This window comes from Coregonus lavaretus, assembly GCF_964263955.1.
Source record: "Coregonus lavaretus genome assembly, contig: HAP1_SCAFFOLD_4730, whole genome shotgun sequence".
Lineage (NCBI taxonomy): Eukaryota > Metazoa > Chordata > Actinopteri > Salmoniformes > Salmonidae > Coregonus > Coregonus lavaretus.
Window position 1 is genome coordinate 22,940 of NW_028158170.1, and position 24,310 is coordinate 47,249.

Genomic DNA, 24,310 nt, shown 5'->3' on the forward strand with positions numbered 1-24,310 from the left:
CTGCTGCTGTGACTTCCGTTACCAAGGAAACTTACGGTCATTTGTTATTTCATCTCCATATCCAGAACATGATCAGGGTGGTGGAGACGGAACCCTCTGTTTTCCACTAAATGTTCTATTTACTGCGATTACTCACCATGTGTTATACAGCGCCTTCAGAAATGTTTCATACCTCCTGACTTATTCTACATTTTGTTTTGTTACAGCCTGAATTCAAAATGGATTAAATAGATGTTTTTTCTCACCCATCTACACACAATACAGTTTAGTCATTTAGCAGACGCTCTTATCCAGAGCTACTTACAGTTTAGTGAGTGCATACATTTTTCATACTGGCCCCCCCGTGGGAATCTAACCCACAACCCTGGCATTGCAAGCGCCATGCTCTACCAACTGAGCTACACGGGGCCTACAATACATGTAGTATGATTTTTTTTTTTATGTATTGAAAATGAAATACAAAAATATATTTTTCAGTAAGTCGCTAAGAGCTTTGCACACCAGGATTGTTCAATATTTTCCCATTATTCTTAAAAAAATTATTCAAACTATGTCAAGTTGATTGGTGATCATTGCTAGACAGCCATTTTAAGTCTTTCCATAGATTTTCAAGCCGATTTAAGTCAAAACTTACTCATCTTGGTAAGTAACTCCAGTATAGATTTGGCCTTGTGTTTTAGGTTATTGTCCTGCTGAAAGGTACATTGGTCTCCCAGTGTCTGTTGGAAAGCAGACTGAACCAGGTTTGCTCTAGGATTTTTGCCTGTGCTTCAGTGGTGTGTATTCGTGGATGCCTAGGGAAGCCAGGCTTCCCCAGAAAATGTACCAATAAAAAAAGAAAAATACATAAAATAATTTATTTAGTCTCTCTGTGTTTCATAATTTTCCTGCAATTCGCAAGAGGCTGAATGTAGCTGACCATTGAAAGCATCATAGCGAGCGAAACAGCGCCCCTCTGTCTCTGTATGTGTAACCCATCTAGGCCTATCTGATGCTGTCTGGTCAAAAAGAGTATGATATTGTTGCCGCCCGTATTATTGAATGCAAGGGAAGCCAGCGAGCATTTGGCCTCCCTTGATGATTTAAAAAAAAATAATAATAGCCAATCAGCGTGAGCTAAACTGAGTGAGCTGAACTGTGAACGGTTCTGGCGTACCAAAGAAAGTTAGGCTAGCGAGCAAGCATTTTAGCCAGGTAGCCTACAAAACCTAAAAACGTGTACTGTATGACGGAGACATTTCGTCAACATGAAGGAGAGGAGGACGGCATTGGCATTTCTCTACATGTAGGGTGAGTCAACATGTTTTTTCTATAGTACTTGAACACACACACACACAGAGAGAGATAAATCAGAACCATGGACAGCCAAATCATATTTAGCTTACGTAGATTTGACTAAATTGTTTTTGGTTGTCACTGTATTAGACTAAACAGAGGTGATTTGATGATATTGAAATGTTGAAGTTGAAATGGTGTTGGAATAGTGGAGGCAGCGCCTGTTGTCTTTGCGACTTGTGGTAACTCTCCATGGTTCTAAATCATAGTTGTTTAGTAGTCCAAAAATTTCGAAAACATTAACTTGCTTGACCAAGCTGTAGGTCATGTAACTGTTTGTTACATGCAATATGATTTGTGGACTTCACTGGACAGATGTTGCTCTCCGGTTTTGTGATGAAACAAAGGTGTGGTTGAATTTATTCTGCCACTGTGTCTTCTTATTGTCTCAGCCTTAGGCCTATATATCACGGTCGCAAGGCATATGAACTAACAAGTTATAGAGCAAACAATGCAATTAGGTTGTAATATTCCTCTTTTTCTGGCTTCCCCAGTGATTTTACCCAAGCACCGCTGCTGCTGTGCTTATAGCTTTATTCCGTTTATTTTTATCCTAAAAAACTCCTTTATCCTTGCCGATGACAAGCATACCCTTAACATGATGCAGCCACCACCATGCTTGAAAATATGAATAGTGGTACTCAGTGATGTGTTGTTTTGGATTTGCCCCAAACATAACGCTTTGTATTCAGGACCAAAAGTATATATTTTTTTCAGTATTACTTAAGTGCCTTGTTGCAAACAGGATGCATGTTTTTGAATATTTTGAATCTGTGCTTGAAATTCACTACTCGATTGAGGGACCTTACAGATAATTGCATCTGTGGGGTATAAAGATGGGGTAGTCATTCTAAAATCATGTAAACCACTATTATTGAACACGGAATGAGTCCATGCAACTTATTATATTTGTCAAGCACATTGTTACTCCTGAACTTATTTAGGCTTGCCATAACAAAGGCGTTGAATACTTATTGACTCAAGACATTTCAGCTTTACATTTTTTATTAATTTCTAAAATAATTACTAACCAAATTCCACTGTGACATTATGGGGTATTGTGTGTAGATCAGTGACACAAAATCTCAATTTAATACATTTGCAATTAAGGCTGTAACACAACAACATTTGGAAAAAGTAAAGAGGTGTAAAAACTTTCTGAAGGCACTGTATAACACCTCATAGTAAAAACAGAGGTTTGTAATTATAATGAGGGGTGCCCAATCTCGGTCAGAATTGCACACTGGAATAGTATTGCACTGTGCCACCTCTTGTAACAGTGAGGACTCTCTGAGATTGGACATGGTTTGATTGGACAGCGACATGGTGAGAGGATGAGCTGCACCAGGGGAGAATCTCAATTGCATTTCCTTAATTCCTCGCATCCTTCTCAAAATCCATTTGATGAGAAAGTCAGAGGTCCTACTAATGACTGGAGGAGAGGAGTGGAGCGAGCTGCAGCCGGCCCAGAGTGACCCAGGGGAGAGGAGTGGAGCGAGCTGCAGCCGGCCCAGAGTGACCCAGGGGAGAGGAGTGGAGCGAGCTGCAGCCGGCCCAGAGTGACCCAGGGGAGAGGAGTGGAGCGAGCTGCAGCTGGCCCAGAGGGACCCAGAGGAGAGGAGTGGAGCGAGCTGCAGCCGGCCCAGAGTGACCCAGGGGAGAGGAGTGGAGCGAGCTGCAGCCGGCCCAGAATGACCCAGGGGAGAGGAGTGGAGCGAGCTGCAGCCGGCCCAGAGTGACCCAGGGGAGAGGAGTGGAGCGAGCTGCAGCCGGCCCAGAGTGACCCAGGGGAGAGGAGTGGAGCGAGCTGCAGCCGGCCCAGAGTGACCCAGGGGAGAGGAGTGGAGCGAGCTGCAGCAGGCCCAGAGTGACCCAGGGGAGAGGAGTGGAGCGAGCTGCAGCCGGCCCAGAGGGACCCAGGGGAGAGGAGTGGAGCGAGCTGCAGCCGGCCCAGAGTGACCCAGGGGAGAGGAGTGGAGCGAGCTGCAGCCGGCCCAGAGTGACCCAGGGGAGAGGAGTGGAGCGAGCTGCAGCCGGCCCAGAGTGACCCAGGGGAGAGGAGTGGAGCGAGCTGCAGCTGGCCCAGAGGGACCCAGGGGAGAGGAGTGGAGCGAGCTGCAGCAGGCCCAGAGGGACCCAGAGGAGAGGAGTGGAGCGAGCTGCAGCTGGCCCAGAGGGACCCAGGGGAGAGGAGTGGAGCGAGCTGCAGCCGGCCCAGAGGGACTCAGAGGAGAGGAGTGGAGCGAGCTGCAGCTGGCCCAGAGTGACCCAGAGGAGAGGAGTAGAGCGAGCTGCAGCCGGCCCAGAGGGACCCAGAGGAGAGGAGTGGAGCGAGCTGCAGCCGGCCCAGAGTGACCCAGAGGAGAGGAGTGGAGCGAGCTGCAGCTGGCCCAGAGTGACCCAGAGGAGAGGAGTGGAGCGAGCTGCAGCTGGCCCAGAGGGACCCAGGGGAGAGGAGTGGAGCGAGCTGCAGCTGGCCCAGAGTGACCCAGAGGAGATGAGAGGAGTGGAGCGAGCTGCAGCTGGCCCAGAGTGACCCAGAGGAGAGGAGTGGAGCGAGCTGCAGCTGGCCCAGAGTGACCCAGGGGAGAGGAGTGGAGCGAGCTGCAGCAGGCCCAGAGTGACCCAGGGGAGAGGAGTGGAGCGAGCTGCAGCCGGCCCAGAGGGACCCAGGGGAGAGGAGTGGAGCGAGCTGCAGCTGGCCCAGAGTGACCCAGGGGAGAGGAGTGGAGCGAGCTGCAGCTGGCCCAGAGTGACCCAGGGGAGAGGAGTGGAGTGAGCTGCAGCTGGCCCAGAGTGACCCAGGGGAGAGGAGTGGAGTGAGCTGCAGCTGGCCCAGAGTGACCCAGAGGAGAGGAGTGGAGCGAGCTGCAGCCGGCCCAGAGTGACCCAGGGGAGAGGAGTGGAGCGAGCTGCAGCCGGCCCAGAGTGACCCAGGGGAGAGGAGTGGAGCGAGCTGCAGCCGGCCCAGAGTGACCCAGAGGAGAGGAGTGGAGCGAGCTGCAGCTGGCCCAGAGTGACCCAGGTTTATCCAGCAGTCCACCTCCACTGCACAGTAATTGACCAGCTTGCAGGGTTGACCTTGCAAGCCCCTAACTCTCGAAAAGACAGCTGTGTGAATGTGCTATGCAGTGTGGGTTGAATGCAGGGTTGGGGAGTAACAGATGTTTCATCCCAGCCTATGGAATAAAAGTCTGAGGGAGTTCCTTCCTTCTAAACCCCTCCATGGTATTGTGCTCCATACTGTCAACAACTAGTTTCATTTAAGAAGACCACGATTGGGGCTTTTATTGCTCAATCTAATTCTAATCTAATTTCTGCTTTGAAAGTTGATAAACTTGTAACCTCACTTTCGAGGGGTGGCAGGTAGCTTAGTGGTTAAGAGCGTTGTGCCATTAACCGAAAGTTCGCTGGTTCTAATCCAGAGCTGACTAGGTGAAAAATCTGTCGGTGCCCTTGAGCAAGGCACTTAACCCTAGTTGCTCTGGATAAGAGCGTCTGCTAATTGACTAATTTATTTATTTGAGAAAATGGCCTTTGAATGTTTTGGTACACCCACTGGAGAGCTCTTCTTTGTCTACACCCACTCAGCATCGTTCACACCCTCTTAAGCTATAGCCCCGCCCGTAAACTCAGAGCGTTGTCAGATTGTCGGTTGGTAAATTCAGAGCGTTTCACTCTCGGAGAGTTCAGAGCGCACACTGCACGCTCTGGCTGAGGAGTAGGGTTGATCCGAGCGTTCTGTCCTAACAGCAGCAGTCAAGCACCCAAGCTAACTGGCTAACGTTGGCTAGCTTGCTAGCTACTTCCAGACACAAATGAGAGAACAGCTCACACTCACCATTTTACTCGCCCTTGCAGAGCTGGTTAGGCTGTTTTTATGTTATCCAGAGTATTTGTGACTGCAACTGTGCTGCTGGCAACAATTTAATTATGCTTTTTTGCCAACGATTACTGACACCGGCCATATTCAATGGGTGTTGAGCATTCGTAAATTTGTCAGTTATTCTGCGCTCTGGCACACTCAGACGAGAGTGCTCTGAAATCGGAGTAGATAGCCAGAGTGAATTTGCCAGCTACGTCTATCAACAGTTGTCGCATTGACATCATGAACATTCTATTGAAATGGTTACTTGCATAGGGGAGTCTTTTCTTAAGACATTTAGCTAGCTAGCTGGCTAAACAATTAACCATAATCACAACTCGTGACGTTACTACCCTGCATGAATCTGCAGGTAGCTAATCAACCAGGTTCAATGTTAGCTAGCTAACATTAGGCTATAACTAGCAAAGCAAATGGCTCTGAGATACGAATAATATTACTACACAGATCATACACGTAACGTTAGCTAGCGAGCCTGCCAGCTAACGTTAGCTAGCTAGCTAACAGTACACTTTAAGTTGAAATGAAAACGACTTTCTGACAAAATTAGAAATTTGTAATATCTGAAAATGTATACATGGATGGACACTTCTCCCTCTCTGTCACTGATGCCCTGGTTGCCCTTAGTTTGAAGATGTAATCCGGAGACAGGTGTTTTCTCCCACTCCTTAGCTCTCCCACTCTAATTCCACTGATTTCAAAACTCGATCTCTCTGCATTTCCAGCCCACTCATTTTCTCAGCCAATCATGGCTAGTGGGAAGGTTGCTGTCTTTTTCTGTGTCTAAACCAACTAGGCTCGTAATTTAACAATTGTATTTGTATTTACAGATGGCACACAAGTTTGTTATTAAGGCACATGAAAGTTCACATGTTGGAGAAGGCATTTATGCCAAAAAAAATGCATTTAGATTTTTTTTTAAAGGTTTACATTCAAATGGCTCGCCTGTGAAGTAGTGACGTCCGACATATGCCTAGTTTCCTGAAATGAGTCACAAATGTGCAATTTCGTCACATAACACAATGCCACGGATATCTCAAGTTTTTGAGGGAGGGTGCAATTGGCATGCTTGACTGCAGGAATGTCCATCAGAGCTGTTGCCAGAGATTTTAATGTTAATTTCTCTACCATAAACCACCTCCAATGTTGTTTTAGAGAATTTGGCAGTACAACCGGCCTCACAACCGCAGACCATGTGGGCGAGTGGTTTGCTAATATCAACGTTGTGAACAGAGTGCTCCATGGTGGCGGTGGGGTTATGGTATGGGCAGGCATAATCTATGGACAACGAACACAATTTCATTTTATTGATGGCAATTTGAATGCACAGAGATACCATGACGAGGTCCTGAGGCCCATTGTCATGCCATTCATCCGCCACTATCACCTCATGTTTCAGCATGATAATGCACGGCCCCATGTCGCAAGGCCCTGTACACAATTCCTGGAAGCTGAAAATGTCCCAGTTCTTCCATGGCCTGCATACTCACCAGACATGTCACCCATTGTGCATGTTTGGGATACTCAGGATCAACGTGTTCCAGTTCCCGCCAATATCCAGCAACTTCGCACAACCATTGAAGAGGAGTGGGAGAACATTCCAAAGTCCAAAATCAACAGCATGATCAACTCTATGCGAAGGAGATGTCGCGCTGCATGAGGCAAATAGTGGTCACACCAGATACTGACTGGTTTTCTGATCCACGCCCCTACCTTTTTTTTAAGTTACTGTATCTGTGACCATCCGATGCAGATCTGTATTCCCAGTCATGTGAAATCCATAGATTAGGGCCTAATTTATTTATTTCAATCGACTGATTTCCTTATATGAACTGTACCTCGGTAAAATCTTAGAAATTATTGCATGTTGCATTTATATTTTTGTTCAGTATATATTTCCATATTTCCAAGTCCAATTCTTGAAGATCAAGGGGTATTAAATGCATTGGAATGACTGAAAATCTGACAGACTTTTATTTTATTTTATGTAAAGATATAGCCTAATCGTATTATTATCTGTAGCAGAAAGCAATGGGTTGGAGGAAGCCTACATAACATTTTACATTTTAGTCATTTAGCAGACGCTCTTATCCAGAGCGACTTACAGTTAGTGATTACATTATTTTTTTTATACTGGCCCCCCGTGGGAATCGAACCCACAACCCTGGCGTTGCAAACGCCATGCTCTATCAACTGAGCTACATCCCTGCCGGCCATTCCCTCCCCTACCCTAGACGACGCTGGGCCAATTGTGCGCCGCCCATTAGTCTCCCGGTCGCGGCCGGCTGCGACAGAGCCTGGATTCTAACCAGGATCTCTAGTGGCACAGTTAGCACTGCGATGCAGTGCCTTAGACCACTGCGCCACTCAACCCATAAAGTAAAATGCGACATCCATTTATGGCCAGCCATGTAAACTCTAACATTGATTTATCCTGCAATAGATGTCGTTCAATTGGTAATATTCATGTTTGTCTTCTTCTAATACCTCTTAGGGGGAAGTCATCTAAAAGTAACTGAAAGTAGTCCGATTATGTTACTGAGTTTGGGTAATCCAAAAGTTACGTTACTGATTACAATTTTGGACAGGTAACTAGTAAACGTAAAGGATTAGATTTAGAAAGTACCCTGCTTACATGGTTAATGAATGCTGCCTCAGTATTCCGACAAAGAGTGGGCCTGTGACTATATGACTATGTATGGTAATGTCATTAGTATTAAAATATCTCTTTCTGTCTCTCTCTCTATTTCCATCACTCTCTCTCTCTCCTCCTGCTCTTTTTATCTTTCACAGCGGGATTCCTGGGAAGAAGTTAGGTGCCATTATCTTCACGGCGGAGGAGCTAAGTAACTGTAGGGTCAGTATCTGACAAGTCAGCTATTCCCCTCTGAGCCAGCGGCCACGAGAGTCAGCTAATGTTTCAGCCATTGTTGTGGAGAAGAGTGGCAGTAAAACCCCACCTCCTATATGGATCCGTAATGTCTAAGCTCTTCTTCTGTATCGCTTTGCCATTCACATACTGTAGTTGACTCTCAGGAGGGTGAGGACCTCTTTTATCCCATCTCTCTTTATATTTTCAAAAATGGCTGACGCTCCCTGGCTGTTCCCTCTTCTCTTAAATGTTTCACTTCGTTATTTGAACATTTCCCTTTGTAGTGCTCCCCTCAACACACACACACACACACACACACACACACACACACACACAAAGACACACATGCAATTATCCCCAACTCCCCTGTCAAAACCCTCCAGTATTAATTACATTCCTTCATTCCAACTCTGAGCATCTCATCCATTTGGTGACAAGTTTTAGATTTGTATTAGGATCCCCATTAGGCAACACCAATTGCAGCAGCTAGTCTTACTGGGTTCCGACACAAAACGAAAAATACAATACAGACTTCACAATTAATTGACATACATTAACACGACGTCAGTACATACACACAACAAGTAGGTCACGTGGGGGACAGGCATTGCTTTACATTTTAGTCATTTAGCAGACGATCTTATCCAGTGTGACTTACAGTTAGTGAGTGCATACATTTTCATACTGGCCCCCCGTGGGAATCGAACCCACAACCCTGGTGTTGCAAGCGCCACGCTCTACCAACTGAGCTACAGGGGCCTGTATAAACCAGGTTTGCTGATCACTTGAGCATTATGAGATGGAGGGGAGTTTCACGCAATCATGGCTCTGTATAATATTGTACGTTTCCTTGAATTTGTTCTGAACCTGGGGGCTGTGGAAAAACAAACCTGGTGGCATGTCTGGTGGGGTAAGTGTGTGTATCAGTGCTGTGTGTAAGTTGGCTATGCAAACAATTTTGAATTATTCAATACATTGATGCTTATAAAAACAAGAAGTGATGGGCATAGTATTGATATTAGCCCTCTTATTACTTATTATCAAGTAATTTAGTCTCCTCAACTTGCTCAAGAGCCTACTATTCATTATCAGATTCAGCGGAGGTCTAGAACTTAGGGAATGATTTGTACCAAATACAATGCTCTTAGTTTTACAGATGTTCAGGACCAGTTTATTACTGGCCACCCATTCCAAAACTGACTGCAACTCCTTGTTAAGGGTTTCAGTGACTTCATTAGCTGTGGTTGCTGACCCGTATATGGTTGAATCATCAGCACAGATGGACACACAGGCTTTGTTTAATGCCAGTGGCAGGTCATTGGTAAAAGTAGAAAATAGTAGAGGGCCTAGAGAGCTGCCCTGCGGTACACCACACATTAAATGTTTAACATTAGAGAAGTTTCCATTAAAGAAAACCCTCTATGTTCTACACTGCTCAAAAAAATAAAGGGAACACTAAAATAACACATCCTAGATCTGAATGAATGAAATAATCGTATTAAATACTTTTTTCTTTACATAGTTGAATGTGCTGACAACAAAATCACACAAAAATTATCAATGGAAATCAAATGTATCAACCCATGGAGGTCTGGATTTGGAGTCACACTCAAAATTAAAGTGGAAAACCACACTACAGGCTGATCCAACTTTGATGTAATGTCCTTAAAACAAGTCAAAATGAGGCTCAGTAGTGTGTGTGGCCTCCACGTGCCTGTATGACCTCCCTACAACGCCTGGGCATGCTCCTGATGAGGTGGCGGATGGTCTCCTGAGGGATCTCCTCCCAGACCTGGACTAAAGCATCCGCCAACTCCTGGACGGTCTGTGGTGCAACGTGGCGTTGGTGGATGGAGCGAGACATGATGTCCCAGATGTGCTCAATTGGATTCAGGTCTGGGGAACGGGCAGGCCAGTCCATAGCATCAATGCCTTCCTCTTGCAGGAACTGCTGACACACTCCAGCCACATGAGGTCTAGCATTGTCTTGCATTAGGAGGAACTCCACGTCTCCTGATGTACTAGCCTGTCTCCTGGTAGCGGCTTCATGCTCTGGACACTACGCTGACAGACACAGCAAACCTTCTTGCCACAGCTCGCATTGATGTGCCATCCTGGATGAACTGCACTACCTGAGCCACTTGTGTGGGTTGTAGACTCCGTCTCATGCTACCACTAGAGTGAAAGCACCGCCAGCATTCAAAAGTTACCAAAACATCAGCCAGGAAGCATAGGAACTGAGAAGTGGTCTGTGGTCACCACCTGCAAAACCAGTCCTTTATTGGGGGTGTCTTGCTAATTGCCTATAATTTCCACCTGTTGTCTATTCCATTTGCACAACAGCATGTGAAATTGATTGTCAATCAGTGTTGCTTCCTAAGTGGACAGTTTGATTTCACAGAAGTGTGATTGACTTGGAGTTACATTGTGTTGTTTAAGTGTTCCCTTTATTTTTTTGAGCAGTGTATTAGATAATTGCCATATCGTGGATTCAGGGCTGAAGTTGAAAAAGCCATAACACTTAAGTTTTTTCAACAATAGGTTATGGTCAATAATATCAAAGACTGCACTGAAATCTAACAGTACAACTCCCACAATCTTCTTAGTAAAACATTTTTTTCACCAATCATCAGTCATTTGTGTCAGTGCAGTACATGTTGAGTGCCCTTCTCTATAAGCATGCTGAAAGTCTGTTGTTAATTTGTTTACAGAGAAATAGTATTGTATTTTATCAAACACCATTTTTTCCAACAGTTGGCTAAGAGATAGCAGCAAACTGATAGGTCGGCTGTCAGAACCAGTAAAGGCCACTTTACCATTATTGGGTAGCGGAATGACTTTGGCTTCCCTCCAGGCCTGAGGACAAAGACTTTTCTCTAGGCTCAGATTAAAGATATGACAGATAAGAGTGGATATACAGTCATGGTCAAAAGTTTTGAGAATGACACAAATATTAATTTTCACAAAGTCTGCTGCCTCAGTTTTTATGATGGCAATTTGCATATACTCCAGAATGTTATGAAGAGTGATCAGATGAATTGCAAAGTCCCTCTTTGCCATAAAAATTAACTGAATCCCCAAAAAACATTTCCACTGCATTTCAGCCCTGCCACAAAAGGACCAGCTGACATCATGTCAGTGATTCTCTCGTTAACACAGGTGAGAGTGTTGACGAGGACAAGGCTGGAGATCACTCTGTCATGCTGATTGAGTTAGAATAAGAGACTGGAAGCTTTAAAAGGAGGGTGGTGCTTGAAATCATTGTTCTTCCTCTGTTACACATGGTTACCTGCAAGGAAACATGTGCTGTCATCATTGCTTTGCACAAAAAGGGCTTCACAGGCAAGGATATTGCTGCTAGTAAGATTGCACCTAAATCAACCATTTATCGGATCATCAAGAACTTCAAGGAGAGAGGTTAAATTGTTGTGAAGAAAGCTTCAGGGCGCCCAAGAAAGTCCAGCAAGCGCCAGGACCGTCTCCTAAATTTGATTCAGCTGCGGGATCGGGGCACCACCAGTGCAGAGCTTGCTCAGGAATGGCAGCAGGCAGGTGTGAGTGCATCTGCACGCATAGTGAGGCGAAGACTTTTGGAGGATGGCCTGGTGTCAAGAAGGGCAGCGAGGTAGCCACTTCTCTCCAGGAAAAACATCAGGAACAGACTGATATTCTGCAAAAGGTACAGGGATTGGACTGCTGAGGACTGGGGTAAAGTCATTTTCTCTGATGAATCCCCTTTCCGATTGTTTGGGGCATCTGGAAAAAAGCTTGTCCGGAGAAGACAAGGTGAGCGCTACCATCAGTCCTGTGTCATGCCAACAGTAAAGCATCTTGAGACCATTCATGTGTGGGGTTGCTTCTCAGCCAAGGGAGTGGGCTCACTCACAATTTTGCCTAAGAACAAAGAATGGTACCAACACATCCTCAGAGAGCAACTTCTCCCAACCATCCAAGAACAGTTTGGTGACGAGCAATGCCTTTTCCAGCATGATGGAGCATCTTGCCATAAGGCAAAAGTGATAACTAAGTGGCTCGAGGAACAAAACATCGACATTTTGGGTCCATGGCCAGGAAACTCCCCAGACCTTAATCCCATTCAGAACTTGTGGTCAATCCTCAAGAGGCGGGTGGACAAACAAAAACCCACAAATTCTGACAAACTCCAAGCATTGATTATGCAAGAATGGGCTGCCATCTGTCAGGATGTGGCCCAGAAGTTAATTGACAGCATGCCAGGGTGGATTGCAGAGGTCTTGAAAAAGAAGGGTCAACATTGCAAATATTGACTCTTTGCATAAACTTAATGTAATTGTCAATAAAAGCCTTTGACACTTATGGAATGCTTGTAATTATACTTCAGTATACCATAGTAACATTACATTTACATTTACATCATTTAGCAGACGCTCTTATCCAGAGCGACTTACAAATTGATGCATTCAACTTATGATAGCCAGTGGGACAACCACTTTTTTTTCTCCTCTTTTTTAAATTTTCTTCATGGGGGGGGTGGGTTGAAGGATTACTTTATACTATTCCAGGTATTCCTTAAAGAGGTAGGGTTTCAAGTGTCTCCGGAAGGTGGTCAGTGACTCCGCTGTCCTGGCGTCGTGGGGGAGCTTGTTCCACCATTGGGGTGCCAGAGCAGCGAATAGCTTTGACTGGACTGAGCGGGAACTGTGCTGCCGTAGAGGTAGGGGAGCTAGCAGGCCAGAGGTGGATGAACGTAGTGCCCTCGTTTGGGTGGAGGGTCTGATCAGAGCCTGAAGGTAAGGAGGTGCCGTTCCCCTCACAGCTCCGTAGGCAAGCACCATGGTCTTGTAGTAGATGCGAGGCTCAACTGGAAGCCAGTGGAGTGTGCGGAGGAGCAGGGTGACATGAGAGAACTTGGGAAGGTCGAACACCAGACGGGCTGCGGCGTTCTGGATAAGTTGTAGGGGTTTAATGGCACAGGCAGGGAGCCCAGCCAACAGCAAGTTGCAGTAATCCAGACGGGAGATGACAAGTGCCTGGATTAGGACCTGTGCCGCTTTCTGTGTAAAATAGGGTCGTACTCTGCGAATGTTGTAGAGCATGAACCTGCAGGATCTGGTCACCGCTTTGATGTTAGCGGAGAACGACAGGGTGTTGTCCAGGTTCACGCCAAGGTTCTTTGCACTCTGGGAGGAGGACACAATGGAGTTGTCAACCGTGATGGCGAGATCATGGAGCGGGTAGTCCTTCCCCGGGAGGAAGAGCAGCTCCGTCTTGCCAAGGTTCAGCTTGGCAAGACAGCTGACAAAAATATCTAAAAACGCTGAAGCAGCAAACTTTGTGAAGACCAATACTTGTGTCATTCTCAAAACGTTTGACCACGACTGTAGAGTCAGCTACCATTATTTATTTAACCTTTTATTTAAACAGGGAGTCACATTGAGATTTAAATTCTCTTTTACAAGAGAGCCCTGTATACATTACAATAAAAACAGAATAATAAAACAATATAATTCAGCACACAATAACAAAATAAACATATTTAATAAAAGCAATCACATTCAACTACATAGAGGTCCTCAATCAATCATTTAAACTGCCTGAGTGGCACCAGCACATCTAACTGCAGTGAATTCTGCAGATTGTTCCACAAATTAGGGGCAAAAAAACTAAACGCAGATTTTCCCAAATCTGTGGAGACTGAAGGGATCTCTAGTGTTATCCATTCCTGAGAACGGGTTTGGTAACTTATGATTCTTAACATAATTAATGAAGTTACATATGAAGGGAATTTCTGTCAGATTGCTTTGTAAATAAATAAAAGAGAATGCAGCTCTCTTCTTACAGATAGAGAGGTCCATCCCACATTTTTATACAGACTACAATGATGAGTCCTAAAATTGTCCCCTATGATAAAACGTATTGCGGAATGGTAGACTGTGTCCAACGGTTTCAAAACAGAGGTTGCCGCATGCTCGTAAACAATATCACCAAAATCCAATACAGGGAGAAGCGTTGTTTGAACAATCTTTCAGTACTGAGGCATGATTTATTTCGATATAAAAAAACTATCTTGGATATTAGCTTCTTAGTCAGATTTTCTTTATGCATGACGAAGGACAACTTGTCATCAATCCAGACACCCAGGTACTTATATTGAGAAACAATTTCAATTTGGGCTCCATTTGTAGCGCAAATATGCAGGTCCTCAGGGTCAACATTTCGTGACTTAGAGAACAGCATGATCTTGGTTTTACTCGTATTTAACACTAATTTAAGATTTGTAAGTGATTTCTGAATTGAATCAAAGTCATGCTGAAGTTCACGAATGGCCTGCTGCACTGAGGTTGCACAGGAATACAAAACTGTGTCATCTGCATAGAGATGAATGTTACAAGTATTAACAGTGTTTCCTCTGTCATTATTATACAAGGTGAACAATAATGGACCCGAAATAGAACCCTGAGGAACTCCTTTTTGAATCTCAAGAAATTCAGATTGAACCCCATCTGTTAAGATGGCCTGAGTTCTGTCGCTAAGATAATTCTGAAACCATAAACAGGCTGTGTATCACAGGCCTATTCTTGATAACTTCTTCAGCAAAACAGAATGATCAACAGTGTCGAACGCCTTTGACAGGTCAATAAACAAAGCAGCACAGCTCTTTTTAGCATCCAAGGCATTGACAAGATCATTAACAACTTGCGTGGTTGCTGTGGTAGTACTATGCACAATCCTCAGTAGCTTTCCATCGAAGTTGTCAATGCGAGGAGGTTTGTCATTATTGATCGAAACCAATAATTTTTCCACCTCTCCAACACTAACGTTACAAAATTCTAACTTACTATGCTTTTCTTTCATAATTTGTTTTTTTATGCATGAATACGAAGGCTCACTGTTCATTGTTGGAATTTCCAGCCTAAGTTTTCCCACTTTGCCAATTAAGTAAACATTAAAATAATTGGCAACATCAAACGGTTTTGAATTTGTAATACAGTCTCTTCTTCTTTTTGTAGTTTAGTCATATAATTTCTCAATTTGCAGTAAGTCAGCCAGTCAGATGTGCAGCCAGACTTATTATGAGAGAGAGAGAGAGAGAGAGAGAGAGAGAGAGAGAGAGAGAGAGAGAGAGAGAGAGAGAGAGAGAGAGAGAGAGAGAGAGAGAGAGAGAGAGAGAGAGAGAGAGAGAGAGAGAGAGAGAGAGAGAGAGAGAGAGAGAGAGAGAGAGAGAGAGAGAGAGAGAGAGAGAGAGAGAGAGAGAGAGAGAGAGAGAGAGAGAGAGAGAGAGAGAGAGAGAGAGAGAGAGAGAGAGAGAGAGAGAGAGAGAGAGAGAGAGAGAGAGAGAGAGAGAGAGAGAGAGAGAGAGAGAGAGAGAGAGAGAGAGAGAGAGAGAGAGAGAGAGAGGATGATGAGGCTAATTTCCCATGATACCCCCTCTTGCTGTCAGGCCCCTCTGCTCATTACAGTGGCTCCACACGTCATGCTTCAGTCCCGTGGCGTCTCTCCAGGGACCTGTCCTACTAACCAAAACAGAGCAGTGGACCGACCAACGGATGCACCCCCACCAACAGACCATAAACAGCCATCCATATTGATGAGCCTCGGGCTAAATAAATAGCTTCCATGCAATGTGATTAATTCTGTACATGCTTAGAAATAAAGTTCCTTATAGAACCAATAAGGGTTCCATCGCTTGCTTAATATATGGAACCCCTAAAAGTTCTATATAGAACCCTTTTATACCTAGAGGTTGTTCTTGACTGAACCAGAATGGTTCCATTTAGAACCCTGCATGGTGCCATTTATGAATTATGGCTACTACGATTAAATAGTAATAACTTGAGCTAAGAATATAATTGAATAAACAATTAAATAATGGACAAAATAATACCGGCATAGTTTTTTGAATTTATTGTCATTATATGCAGACATACAGTATTTTGGAAATATGCACTGGTGTCCAGGGAAGCATCTCTTTGTTTGAATGATGACCCACGTCAACTCTGGCTGACTTCTTTACACTACAATACAATAAACACTGCTCAAAAAAATAAAGGGAACACTTAAACAACACATCCTAGATCTGAATGAATGAAATAATCTTATGAAATACTTTTTTCTTTACATAGTTGAATGTGCTGACAACAAAATCACACAAAAATTATCAATGGAAATCAAATTTATCAACCCATGGAGGTCTGGATTTGGAGTAACCTCAAAATTAAAGTGGAAAACCACACTACAGGCTGATCCAACTTTGATGTAATGTCCTTAAAACAAGTCAAAATGAGGCTCAGTAGTGTGTGTGGCCTCCACGTGCCTGTATGACCTCCCTACAACGCCTGGGCATGCTCCTGATGAGGTGGCGGATGGTCTCCTGAGGGATCTCCTCCCAGACCTGGACTAAAGCATCCGCCAACTCCTGGACAGTCTGTGGTGCAACGTGGCGTTGGTGGATGGAGCGAGACATGATGTCCCAGATGTGCTCAATTGGATTCAGGTCTGGGGAACGGGCAGGCCAGTCCATAGCATCAATGCCTTCCTCTTGCAGGAACTGCTGACACATTCCAGCCACATGAGGTCTAGCATTGTCTTGCATTAGGAGGAACCCAGGGCCAACCGCACCAGCATATGGTCTCACAAGAGCATCTCGGTACCTAATGGCAGTCAGGCTACCTCTGGCGAGCACATGGAGGGCTGTGCGGCCCCCCAAAGAAATGCCACCCCACACCATGACTGACCCACCGCCAAACCGGTCATGCTGGAGGATGTTGCAGGCAGCAGAACGTTCTCCACGGCGTCTCCAGACTCTGTCACGTCTGTCACATGTGCTCAGTGTGAACCTTCTTTCATCTGTGAAGAGCACAGGGCGCCATTGGCGAATTTGCCGATCTTGGTGTTCTCTGGCAAATGCCAAACGTCCTGCACGGTGTTGGGCTGTAAGCACAACCCCCACCTGTGGACGTCGGGCCCTCATACCACCCTCATGGAGTCTGTTTCTGACCGTTTGAGCAGACAAATGCACATTTGTGGCCTGCTGGAGGTCATTTTGCAGGGCTCTGGCAGTGCTCCTCCTGCTCCTCCTTGCACAAAGGCGGAGGTAGCGGTCCTGCTGCTGGGTTGTTGCCCTCCTACGGCCTCCTCCACGTCTCCTGATGTACTGGCCTGTCTCCTGGTAGCGCCTCCATGCTCTGGACACTACGCTGACAGACACAGCAAACCTTCTTGCCACAGCTCGCATTGACGTGCCATCCTGGATGAGCTGCAAAACCTGAGCCACTTGTGTGGGTTGTAGACTCCGTCTCATGCTACCACTAGAGTGAAAGCACCGCCAGCATTCAAAAGTGACCAAAACATCAGCCAGGAAGCATAGGAACTGAGAAGTGGTCTGTGGTCACCACCTGCAGAACCACTTCTTTATTGGGGGTGTCTTGGTAATTGCCTATAATTTCCACCTGTTTTCTATTCCATTTGCACAACAGCATGTGAAATGTATTGTCAATCAGTGTTGCTTCCTAAGTGGACAGTTTGATTTCACAGAAGTGTGATTGACTTGGAGTTACATTGTGTTGTTTAAGTGTTCCCTTTATTTTTTTGAGCAGTGTACTTTGTCCATTAGTTACAGAAGTGTGTCTTCTGCTCTCATCAGTAAGGGAGTGTTTTGAGGATGTGAACCCAGCAGCCCTCCAGTTGTCAGATCAATTCCACCCGTTTTTTTTCCAGCGCCCAGCCCGGGATTTGAACTTGCCACCTTTTGACCACAGGTCCAACTCCTGCAACAGGTCCAACTCCTAAGCTGTTGGACTACCTGCTTGACTGGTTCCAGATAATAAGAAAAAAAGGAGCGATAGCATGAGTTAATCTGCCAAAATGAAGACAAAATGCTATTGTGTTAAAAGTAATGTAATGATTAACTAGGTGATTGGATCACCAAGACTTATTAAACATCATTTATTATGTAATTTATACAAACCTCTCAGTCAGAAACAGTCTCCGAATGGCTTCATGAAACATAGGCTAGTCCCCTCACCTGACTCCACACTGGAATAAAATTAACAGTTAGCTAATTGCCAATGTCAGGCTGGGTCTGTAGCTCTATTTGGCATATCACATAATAAAAAATAATGTTTATTTGAAAGAGTTAGTTGGCTAGCTTTGAAAGTGGCAAATTAAAGTAGCCTTTTCTGTTTAGCTAGCTAAGTTATTCTAATAACTTTTCAACTTTATTTATCTAGCCTATAGTTTATCATATGACTTTGGCTTTGTATATTTGAATTAAGTAAAGTGGAACTGACAGCGTTTAAGCTTATTAAAATCTGTTCATATACACCCTCAGGAAGAATATGACATTTATTTTTTATTTTTTAAATTCTGACAAGTGAGCACTTAGATATGGTCATTTTCACATTTAATAAATTCATAGAATGTTTGGGAATGACATAGTAAGGCATTTGTGAAAATCCTATAGCAATATAGAATGGGAAAGCGGCTGTTAGTTTGGACTATAATAGACACTGCAGTAAATAAAACCTAATAAAAACATCTGTCTTGTCCAGGACACAGACCAGTGTGCCATAGCCAATCAGAGCTACAGTAGGCCTATATGCATACATGGGCCACACAGGCCTGCCATCATTCTCTTTGAACTGGTCAAAATACACCTGAACGGATTTCTGTAAATATGTATATACCACGGGAGTCCTCTTACATTTGGGAACTTCACAGTCCTATTGATCAAACCACCATAAAAGGGTAGGCTATCTCTCCCTCAGTTGCCTATGCACATCAACAACAACACGATCAACAACTAATACTAGCCAGAGGGAGATGAGCTAAAATCTAACAAGGGAACATTAGATAAACCCTCTCAAACTTTTTAAGCTAGATGGCCGTCAAAATTGCACTGAAACAAAGGGGAATAGTAGCCTGCTCGTCCTTCTGCAGCTTGCCTGCCAATGCATGCTTGTCCCAACCCACTTTTTGAAAACTGAATGGGAACTGCCCACCCATGCCAAATACGCAAGCCAAGGGGTGTCAAACTCAATCATAGCCAAATTGTTTTTACAAATAAAAGTGCAACTGCGACCCAAACTGGCAATTGTTTTTATTAGAAAAAATATGGACCTTTATAATGTCCACTATGTGCATAGGATGCTGTGTATAGCATTTTAACATATTAAAACAAAAGAAGAGATACATAATATTTGTCCAGCCTTTGCTGCTATACTTGCAGATGTGCATAATATGCTGTGACCCTAATCAAAAAGTATTTAATAACTCCAAATAACAGAAACGTAGCTATAGGTTTGTTGTAACATTTAAACGTAAAACATGTTTTACATTTTTTTTGCACCGCATGGATCACCGGTGCCTTTGAATGCAGCATTGCTGTATGGTGCACTCAAAATGTATTGTAGTTGAGTAGCCAGCCTAGTCTACTGCTCAAATGTTGCTGTAAATGGCCTACGTTTCTCCTTTGGCGATTTAGTTATTTGGTTATTCATTGTCAAGCTTTAAAAACTGAAGCCAGACTGCAACATTATATAGTAGCCTTTCCCTCTGCTGCGCGCTGTAAACGGAACACACGAAAGCAACGCAATTGAAGTTGAATTCAGCGCATCAGGCTATAATTTAATAAATAAGATGACTCAACTGTTGACTCATTTATACTTGTGTGTCCTATTCGGCCCGCGGGCCTTCTGTTTGACATGTGCGCTAGCCTATTAGCCACGTTATGACTGGCTTGTGATCAATGCCCTTGCTAGTTTGATTGTATTGACATTACCAGCCTTAGTTACAGTCATCCATTTTTATTCAAAATATTGAGTCATTGAATCTGAAACAGTGTATCCCAAATAGGTGGAGGGAGCAAACAATGTACCAGGCCAGCTGTGATTTACAACCTGATAGCAATATTGTTGGACTACCAAGAAATGTATTTGTGAATTATATTAATCATGCATTGAACTGCATCCATCTATTCTGCCAACAATGCCTTACTGTACGTCATGGAATGTTTTGTCAAATATAACATATTTTTTAAACCTCTTATAAAGTTGGTTTTGAAGCTTAAACTGGGAATTTGATATTTTTGGCTGATATTATGATTGTCTGTTTGTTTCATATCTGCAAAGTAGTTAAAACGCTGTCAGTTCCACTTTAATACATTGAAAAATAATGTGCTTATTGGTAGGCTACTTGCAAGGCCTCCTGTAGCTCAGTTGGTAGAGCATGGCGCTTGCAACGCCAGGTTTGTGGGTTCGATTCCCATGGGGGACCAGTATGAAAAATGTGTGCATTCACTAACTGTAAGTCGCTCTGAATAAGAGCGTCTGCTAAATGACTAAAATGTAAGTTGCTGAAATGGATTGGCAGTTGTTTTTTTTATCAGAATGGCAGTTAAATTTTGAACTGGCCAAAAGGTTCTATATGGAACCACTTTTTTTTTTTTATCTAAGAGTGTATGCTTTTAATTGAACACATTATTTCCTCTTGCTTCTAGCTAGCATTTAATTTGCAACAGCACAGGTTTGTATGAACCTTGCTGTTTGCCACTCAGACCTTGGCAACAATGTTGCTAAATATGAATTCGATCTTCCCCCTGCCATAGCCAGCTAACGGTGTCGGACGTCAGCTATCTATTTTTCTGAACAGGCGAAATCATGCAGCAGCATCATTAATATGGATATAAATATCAATGGAAAACGGAGCAAACTAATTAAAAGGGAATGTTAGCTGTCATTTCAGAGTTTGATGTGACTGGGTTAGCTTTTGTTAGCTGTTGATTTCTAAAATCCCCATTACACTCTGGGGTACACTCTTAGAAAAAAGGGTTCCAAAGGGTTCTTTGGCTGTCCCCATAGGATAACCCTTTTTGGTTCCAGGTAGAACCCTTTTTGGTTCCATGTGTAACCCTCTGTAAAAAAGGATTCTACATGGAACCCAAAAGGGTTCTACCTGCAACCAAAAAGGGTTCTTCAAAGGGTTCTCCTATGGGGACAGCCGAAGTACCCTTTAACGTTCTAGATATAAACTTTTTTTTCCTAGGAGTATAGGGATAGAACCCTCAAGGTTCTTCACCTTAACTGGGTATATATACAGTATATACTGTATACAACCTGTTTTAGTAAAGGGCTCTTTAATCTTGTCCAAAGAACCAAAAGGTTCTATATAGAACCCCAAATAATATTTTTTTCTAGGAGTGTATGGTGTTGCTTTTTCATTTCCTCTTAAAGTGAAGAGGTTGGATCGGAGTCACAATTAAAGCTGAACGTGTTTCCTGTGGTTATTATGCTGTCCGACTAGCTTTAAATGTTGGAGCATCGGAACATTTGTTGTACTTTAGAGCTGTTGTCCAGAATACTATTCTTTAGGGTTAGACTTGACCATAGAGTAATATCCCACTGGGCACAGACTTCAATTTAATTCATTATTGTTATTTTATTGTGTTTTTGTATTTATTAATTTTTTTACTTTAGTTTATTTAGTAAATGTTTTCTTAACTCTATTTTCTTAAAACTGCATTGTTAGGTAAGGGCTTGTAAGTAAGCATTTCACGGGAAGGTCTACACCTGTTGTCTTCGGCGCATGTGACATAAAATTTGATTTGATTTGATATTCCATGTTGGTTCAATGTAATTTCATTGAAATTATGTGGAAACAACATTTATTCAACAAGTGTGTGGCCAGTGGAATGTTGATGGTGTGCTACAGTGAGATGCTATGCAAAGGTTATCTGTTGATGTTCTTCTCCAGGACATTGCTACCATGCAGCTGTGTGCCAACAAGCTGGACAAGAAGGACTTCTTTGGGAAGTCTGACCCCTTCCTGGTCTTCTACAGAAGTAACGAGGATGGAACGTGAGAGTAGCTTCTGAGGAAATGTCCTAGTTTCCTAGCATACATGTTTTCCTATGCTTTACAACAGTATGCAATGTATGTCTGTGTGTTCGGTTCTAGCTCTGAGGATCATATGTCCTCATCTTGGGATTGTTTCTAGTGATTGCTAGTGATATCACCTAAGTACATTGTGAGTTCCTCTCTGTAACTTTCTCTACTACTCTGTTCCAGGTTCACTATCTGTCATAAGACGGAGGTGGTTAAGAACACACTGAACCCTGTGTGGCAGCCCTTCACCATCCCAGTGAGGGCCCTTTGTAACGGCGACTATGACAGGTTAGAGTGGAGAGGACAGAGGGACAGTATGCTTTAGGTTGCATGACCAATGATTGTCCTTCAGGCTGGGGATGTGACTGTCTATGACTGTGTTGTATGATAGGATTGTGGTCATACGCACATCCTTAAAAAAAACATAGGTGCTGAGCTAATGAAGTAAACTAGAACAGACAGACAGGCCCGCACACTGAATATGCTCCCAGTTACCTTTATTGACAGCGTTTCGATCCACAAGGATCTTCGCCAGGTCAGGTATGTTGTATGATATCAATAGGATTGAAACATTGGGACACTGTCTGGGGGAACCAATGGGGAACCTCTACAGTACTGAGCAGCAGGATGATGATTTCAACTGTCAGTCACTGGGGCGATCAGAATAATGCCAGCAGTCGGCCTTGGTTTCCCAGGGGCCAGCACTGGTGTTATTGGGATTGACTCGGAGTTACCACACCACGTTACCACACCACGTTACCACACCATTCACTGTCAACGATGCTGATGGAGTCTCTGTGAGTCAATGTTGTGTTGACAGGACATCAGCCTACCTCTCATGGACATGTATCAGCGTGACACCTTTTCTTTAGAAGGAATAGGTCTATGGTGGTTGTGTCAAAGGTCATGTTGTCTAATGAAATACAGTGAGCTCTGAAAGTATTGGAACAGTGACACATTTTTTGTTTTTTTTGGCTCTGTACTCCAGCACTTTGGATTTGACATTATACAATGACTATGAGGTTAAAGTGCAGACTGTCAGCTTTAATTTGAGGGTGTTTTCATCCATATCGGGTCCATATCATCCATATTTGGTCCCCTAAAATGGGGGGACTATGTACAGAAAGTGCGGTAATTTCTTAACGGTTCACCTGATATGGATGGAAATACCCTCAAATTAAAGCTGACAGTCTGCATTTTAACCTCATAGTCATTGTATCATTTCAAATCCAAAGTGCTGGAGTACAGAGCCAAAACAACAACACATGTGTCACTGTCCCAATACCTTTGGAGCTCTCTGTACATTTTTTGAAATGTTTTTTTTCTGTTTCCCTCCTAGAACAGTGAAGGTGGATGTGTATGACTGGGACAGAGATGGAAGGTAATTTTAGTGCACTTTTTGATTTACACATGAATGTCTAATGCTTTGTGAATGTGTCTCATGCTGTCAGTTATTCTTCCCTGTAGCCACGATTTCATTGGTGAGTTCACCACAAGTTACAGAGATTTCTCGCGTGGACAAAACCAGTTTAATGTCTATGAGGTGAGCCACAAATGTTTGTTCATTTTCAGTAGCATACAGTGCATTTGGAAAGTATTCAGACCCCTAAGACTTTTCCCACATTTTGTTACGTTACAGCCTTCTTCTAAAATGGATTAAATAAAACAATGTCCTCATAAATCGACACACAATACCCCATAATGACAAAGCGAAAACAGGTTTTTAGACATTTTTGCAAATGTATTAAAACTTTAAAACAGAAATACTTTATTTACATAAGTATTCAGACCCTTTGCTATGAGACTCGAAATTGAGCTCAGGTGCAACATGTTTCCATTGATCATCCTTCAGATGTTTCTACAACTTGATTGGACATGATTTGTAAAGACACACACCTGTCTATATAAGGTCACACAGTTGACAGTGCATGTCAGAGCATTAACCAAGCCATGAGGTCGAAGTAATTGTCCGTAGAGCTCCGAGACAGGATTGTGTCGAGGCACAGATCCGGGGAAGGGTACCAAAAAATTTCTGCAGCATTGAAGGTCCCCAAGAACACCATGGCCTCCATCATTCTTAAATGGAAGAAGTTTGGAACCACCAAGACTCTTCCTAGAGCTTGCCGCCCGGCCAAACTGAGCAATTGGGGGAGAATGGTCTTGGTCAGGGAGGTGACTAAGAACCCGATGGTCGCTTTAACAGAGCTCCAGAGTTCCTCTGTGGAGATGGGAGAACCTTCCAGAAGGACAACCATCTCTGCAGCACTCCACCAATCAGGCCTTTATGGTAGAGTGGCCAGATGGAAGCCACTCCTCAGTAAAAGCCACATGACAGCCCGCATGGAGTTTGCCAAAAGGCAC

The 24,310-nt window shown here is 43.8% G+C and overlaps 1 protein-coding gene across 1 annotated transcript in view; it reads left to right on the forward strand.

Annotated features, from left to right (window-relative positions):
- The window catches only part of LOC311124356 (copine-9-like), a gene marked incomplete at both ends in the record, with an annotated part of 43,415 nt that extends 19,923 nt beyond the window's left edge, over positions 1–23,492 (forward strand). The window contains 5 exons of the mRNA XM_084198518.1: positions 8,012–8,075; positions 21,819–21,922; positions 22,133–22,237; positions 23,289–23,330; positions 23,417–23,492. Coding sequence (XP_084054644.1) covers positions 8,012–8,075; positions 21,819–21,922; positions 22,133–22,237; positions 23,289–23,330; positions 23,417–23,492 — 391 coding nt within the window. The remainder of the gene's footprint in view (positions 1–8,011; positions 8,076–21,818; positions 21,923–22,132; positions 22,238–23,288; positions 23,331–23,416) is intronic.
- Positions 23,493–24,310: the final 818 nt, after the last annotated feature.